Source organism: Dipodomys spectabilis, unplaced genomic scaffold (genome assembly GCF_019054845.1).
Source record: "Dipodomys spectabilis isolate Male_0828 unplaced genomic scaffold, ASM1905484v1 ptg000157l, whole genome shotgun sequence".
Lineage (NCBI taxonomy): Eukaryota > Metazoa > Chordata > Mammalia > Rodentia > Heteromyidae > Dipodomys > Dipodomys spectabilis.
In genome coordinates, this window is record NW_024870834.1 from 8,981,203 (window position 1) to 8,987,500 (window position 6,298).

Sequence of the window (6,298 nt, forward strand, 5' to 3'; positions counted from 1 at the left end):
TGTACCCTCGTTTGATCTCACTCTGTGACTGCCAAGAAACCTGTACAATTTATCATGTCCCAGTGTATTTTAGATCTAGCTTCTGCATTTAAGAGAAAACATGGGCCATTTGTTTCTCTGGAACTGCTTATTTTTGCATTTCTTGAGGACCCAGCAAGGTCTCTCTCTCTCTCTCTCTCTCTCACATCACCTATCACAGATAGCAAAATGGAGAGGCCAAGTGACAGTTTCAAGGTTGCCCAGTGACTAATGAGCTTGGGATAGAAACCCTGGTTTCTCTTCCAGTGCACTGCAAGCTCAGGCTGGAGCTGGCCTAAAAAGACCTTTCTCAAGTCCAGTTCTGCCCAGCCTCAGGGATGCTAGAAGATCTGGAGATATCCGCCATGCAGCTCAGTGAAGGAAACTTGGCTTTACCTGACCTCCCTGCTCAGGCTTGCACTGGTCACCTGGTGTGGCATTATTTTAATGCGAGTTAGCTGGCACTGTAGAGTGTGCTCCTTCAGTAAACCCCATCATGGCCCAGCCCCTTACGTCCATTCAGTGTTCAATAATTGCTTGTTGAGGTAGTGGTCATTCTGAGGAACACATGGGTATGTAGCAATAACAATATGACATTGTATAGCACACACTATGTCCTATGCTGGGAACTCCATGAAGTTTTCAAGGGTAGTGAGGGAGACAGGCAGGCTGAATATGCCTGGAAGAGCCCAGGAGGTCCTTGTGGAGGAGGTGGCTTTGGGCTGAGGCTGAGGAGGATGGGATTTTTGTCAGGGAGGTGAAGGTGTCCCAGAGCTGTTGATTGGTTGCCCCTGTGTGCTAGGCTCTGTACATAGGCTGGAGATAAGGGGGCAAAGGGTGGTCATGGAGGCTGCCCTTGGAGCTTTCAGGCTAGTGAGCCGGAGAAACGATCAGATTCCATCAGCAGACTGGTGAATGGAGTGCTGGGCCAGAGAAACCTGATCTAGTGCAGGGTGTATTAGTTTACTGAGGCTACTGTAACAAGCTGTCCCAAACAATGCTAATTTATAATCATGTGGTTCCAGAAGTCAACTACTCAAAATCGGCCTCAGCCCAATTGTGAGTAGAGATGGTTCCCTTTGGAGGCTGGAGGAGGTGGGGGAAACATTTCCAGCCTGGAATCTAGAGGAATCATATCCCTTGGTTTATGATTACATTTCTCCCATGTCTGCTACTGTCTTTACATTATAACTTTACCATCCGCTTGTGTGATTATTCCAGGCCTACCCATAATATAAGATCATCTCCTCTCCTGGAGATGCTTAATTTAATCACATCTCCAGGGCTATTTTCTTGCACGATAAGGTGACCTACTCATAGGTCTTGGGTATTAGGATGTGGGCATCTTTAGAGGCTGTTATCCCGCCTACCATGGGGTATGGAGAAGAGGTATTTCTAGAAGTGGAGTTTAGCCCAAGATCTATGGGTCAGAGCTGAATGGAAGTGGAAGCAGGGACGTGACTTAGGAGGCTCTTGGATTGGTTCAGACAAGATGTGATGCTAGCTTGTGTAAGGCCGGCGGCCATGGGGACAGTAAGAGGCACAGAAGACGGAGAGGCACAGAAAGGCAGAGAGAATGGGAAGCACAGACAATGTTAAAGAAAAGCCTATCCCAGGATCACCTCACTGCCAACAAGTACCTGCAAGTGGGAAACTCAGGAGAGGGGTGGCGAGAACACAGTACTCAGTAGCTGTTGCTAATTTAAAGAGTATTCCGAGACTCCAGAGAATCTTGTTCTCATGTGAAATCCAGGTGAAATGGATACAAACTGGGCAGAGTCATACGCACAAAAAGACCCATTTCCAAAGGGAAGAGGGTGAGTTGAGGGCATAGGAGCAGAGCATGATGTTTGCATATTTTGAGTCTCCTAATTGTTCACCCAGACAGCTCCATGTTGTCAGTCATTGATATTTTCATAGGATGGGATTTGAACTCAAGGTAGGCACTTTAACCTTTGAGCCATGCCTTCCTCCGGCACTTACAGGTATTCTAAATGAGGAGTGACATACTTGATCATTGATTCAATTGGCCTGCATAATGGAGTCTGAGCAGGTTAGCTCCCCCTGGAATGAATAGATTTGCTTGCTCAACTCAGGTAATTAGGTTTGTCGTCTCTTAATTCCTTATTTATACAACAGGCAGGCCATAGCAAGGCAGAGGCCATAATGAGAATGAGAATAACAGAGCAAGAACAAAATCAAAATGTAACCACTATCCACAGAACAGTTCCTTGCAAGGCAGGAGAACTTTACGTTTCCAACACTGTCTTGAACTTCCTGCCATTGTGGAAAAGCCACCAGCTTAATGTATTTATATCTGTGGTAGAACATAGAACCTTTACCGAGAACCAATGACCTTAGAGAATTGTTGGTGTTATGAAAACCAGGGGAAATTTCCTGTCTAATGGCTCCTTACTGGCAGACAAAAGAAGAAAAATACTGTCACTAATAGATCAGGAGTGGTTACATCCAAGATAATGCATTTCCTATTAAGCAATACAATTGGGAATTTCTATTATTCCTATTGTTTCCCCCCTCCCCCAGGAAACCAGGTTAATAGACTTAAAACATCGCTCTTGCTGTCTTCCCTAATTATAGCCACCTGTCTTTTTCTTTGTCTTTACTACTAATCGTGTTTGAATGCCCAAACCCCTCTTGTGTCTAACTTTTGGCTTTTCTCCCTTACAGCAAAATCATCCTTTCTCTCTTTCTCTCCTCTCTCTCTGTCTCTCTCTGTGTGTCTGTGTCTCTCTCTGTCTCTGTCTGTCTCTCTGTCTCTCTGTCTCTCTCTCTGTGTTTGTTTTGTGACAAGCTAGGCCTTTCAAGTTGATGAAGGTTCATCTCTTCTCCCGTACTGGGATAAAAAGCCGAGCATCCCTCTCCTGTTTATTTTTCTCCAAGTTGAACACTGCCTGTTTTTCAAACGTAGTGATCTGTCATATTTCCCGCACACTGCTTAACCAAGGGCGCTAAGGGAAAGAGATGAATTATAAATAACAGAGAGATGACTTTCCAATATGGACCTTTGTGGAAAACAGCATTTCAAACCCGATCAGCACACTGTACTTTAAAATTAGGACTGCTGGCATTTGTTTTTAAGAACTACAATCAGGCACCTAGCAACTGATCAAGTTCCCTCACTGTAGGCTGGGTGAACCTTTTATTTTTTAATCGTCCCACCTGAGAGCTGGTGCTCGGTTTTGGATATTGTATTTGTCAATAAACTCTCTTCCCCCTCTCTCCCCTGCCCCTGCCTCCCCGCTTGCTCCTACAGTGGCTGTCCCTGCAGCTGTCCCTCCAGTGTGCCAGCCCAAGAGCGCTGCTAACGGGCACCATCCGGCTGCTCCTCGCCTCTCCATTTCCTCCAGAGCCACGGTGGTAGCCAGAATGGAAGGTGCCTCCCAGGGGGGCCTGCAGACGGTCATGAAGTGGAAAACAGTGGTTGCCATCTTTGTGGTCGTCGTGGTCTACCTCGTCACTGGTGGCCTCGTCTTCCGGGCTCTGGAGAAGCCCTTTGAGAGCAGCCAGAAGAACACCATCGCCTTGGAGAAGGCCGAATTCCTGCGGGATCACATCTGTGTGAGTCCCCAGGAGCTGGAGACTTTGATCCAGGTGAGCAGGGTCTAGGTATGTGCTGCGAGATCGGCATCCAACAACCCGTGGGGAGGGAGGGCAGCTCTGAGTTCTGCCTGGGCTGGTGATGCTACTGTGGTTTAGGGACATCTTCCCTCTGGGGTTGTGATATTTGACCTGAGATATGTATGTATGTGTGTGTGTGTGTGTGTGTGTGTGTGTGTGTGTGTGTGTTGGGGGGATTACTGGTCCCAAGTCTACAAGGATAAAGGAGAAAAAAAGCTCCAAGCTTTTTTTTGTTCATGTGGATGAACAAGCTGTTGTTGGCTTGAGAAAACTGTGTGTTTTTCCCCCACTAAAAAAAAATTATCTTTAAGTGGCTGTACAAAGGAGTTGCCATTTAACGAAGCAGTTTATGAATATATCTTGGTCAATGTCATCCCTTTCAACATTTCCACCTATCCCCTTTCCTGTCCACTCGCCCTCATCTTCTTAATTTTGTAGGATATACATTGGATTCTTGTCTGAATTCTCCCTCCCGTCTCCCCTTAATTCACCGGCCTCTTTCCCCTTGACCCCACCCTACCCCTTTTGAGTACTTCCTTTCTGGTGTTGTATTTTGTTGAACTTTGACTTTGCCTTTCTAATGAATTATACTTTGTGAGTTCTTCTTTGAATCTAGCATATTTCCACGAATACATTTATATACACTTACATACCACCCAATGTATTTACTTATAAGATTGTAAGGTAGCTTCCACATATAAGGGAAAATACGCATGCATCCTTTATTTCTCTGGCCTGACTTACTTCACTTAACATATTTTTTTAGGTCTTTCCTTTTTTTAAAAAAATAGGTACAATATCACTCTTTCTAATAGATGAGTAAAATTCTACTGTGTATATATACATACCAAACTTTCTTGATCCATTTGTCCATGGAGGGACATCTGGGCTGATTCCGTACCTTGGCTAGGGTGGTTGCACTGGTGATTTTTACTGTATCCTGGTTTGTAATCTTTTGGGTAAATGCCTGGCAGTGGAATGGCTGGGTCATAGGGTTTAATTTCTGAGGATCCTCCACACTGCTTTCCAGTGTGGTTGAACAAGTTTACATTCCCAGCAACAGCGTATTAGGATTCCCATTTGGCCAGGTCCTCATCAGCATCGGTTATTGTTTGTTTTCTTCATAATGGCCATTCTAACTGAGGACCATGTTGTTTTGATTCGTATTTCCTTTGTGGCCAGCGATGTTGACTATTTCTTCATGTATCTATTGGTGACAGGTTTTTTTTGTGGGTTTATGGAGATGAAGTCATAAGGCTCAGAGTGATTATAATCATCAAGTTTGTTTTTTCTTTTTCTTTTTTTGCTGGTCCTGGCAGGGCTTGAACTCAGGGCCTGGGGTCTGCCCCTGACCTTCTGTGAGCAAGGTTTGTGCTCTACCATTTGAGTCACAGCTCCACTTCTAGCTTTTTGGTGGCTAATTGGAGGTAAGTATCTCATGGACTTTCCTGCCTGGGTTGGCTTCGAACTGTGATCTTCAGATCTCAGCCTCTTGTGTAGGCTCGAGCCATCAGTGCACATCTTAATCTTGTTGTTTTTGAACATTTTCTAAGTCAGGCTTAGGGCTCAGGCCTGGTGTCCACGAGACTTTGGATGAAACTTGGAAGAAGTGAGGCAGGGCGGGCTTTGTCGGCGAGGACTATGGTAGTGAAAGGCCAAGGTGGGTCATGGAAGGATAATCAGGAGAGTTGAGAAATCTGGGAGGCCTGAAACAAAAAGAAGAGCCAAATCCCATGAAGAGGGAAGCGGTTGAATGATCACTTTAAGGACTCTTCTTTGGGGGATAAGGGCACCAGCTACCGAAGAGGTCGCAGACCTCTCTTCTAGACGCCATCCTGTCCCTTAAAATGCTGGGGAGCAATGGAGGGCCATGACGTTGATGGAGACTTGCAGGGAAATTCTTATTTTTCTGGATGTTATAAAGCTTAGAAGGAAAGGAATGAAAAAGATAGCTTTCACCAATCCTTCTGGCTTTGGGATTGTATTACATTTTAATGGCTACCACCGTCCAGAATTGTGTAGCCATGAGAAATCTGGGTTGGCTTATTATTTACTTATTTCAAACAACTCTAAATGCTAATGCTACTTGTGAGCGAGCATCTTCAAAGCAATAACATTAGTTTAAATTAGTCTTAGTCGTATAACTTGCTTCTTAAACAGAAGAACAAATTTCCTCACCTTTGGGATTAATTATGATTTTATAACCATTTTTGCAATTTTTATTAAAATGAATCTTTTCCACATTACAATCCAAGGGTGAGAATGTTGAAAGGAGTGCTATACATCAAGATATATTGTGTTCATAAACTGCTCTGTTAAATGACAATGCTTTTGTTACAGTTACTTAAAGGTAATAATAAAAATATTCTAAAAAATATCTGACGGTGATGTTTTATATCAACCTTTCATAGTAAGGGAATTTTTTGGATGGATGGCCTAATTTTATTTTGTTTTGGAAAATGCTACCCAATTTGTGTTGATGAGCATATTGGACCAATTGATGCCAAATCTGAAGCCTTATATACAATAGGGAGAGAGAAACAATTGTGGAGTAGTTTTAAGTAAGAATATCATTACTTTTGTACATAGTGTTAAGAGATATGCTGGGAACATTTTTTTTCCAGTGGCACATAATTACATT

At 43.9% G+C, this 6,298-nt stretch overlaps 1 protein-coding gene across 2 annotated transcripts in view; it reads left to right on the forward strand.

Annotated features, from left to right (window-relative positions):
- The window catches only part of Kcnk10 (potassium two pore domain channel subfamily K member 10), a 128,103-nt gene that overhangs the window by 46,294 nt on the left and 75,511 nt on the right, over window positions 1–6,298 (forward strand). Inside the window, exon 2 of one of the 2 annotated variants that reach the window (XM_042692615.1) lies at window positions 3,293–3,630. In XM_042692615.1, coding sequence (XP_042548549.1) covers window positions 3,293–3,630 — 338 coding nt within the window. Of the gene's footprint in view, window positions 1–3,285; window positions 3,631–6,298 lie in introns of those variants that run through there. The other variant, XM_042692616.1, reaches the window with a different exon arrangement.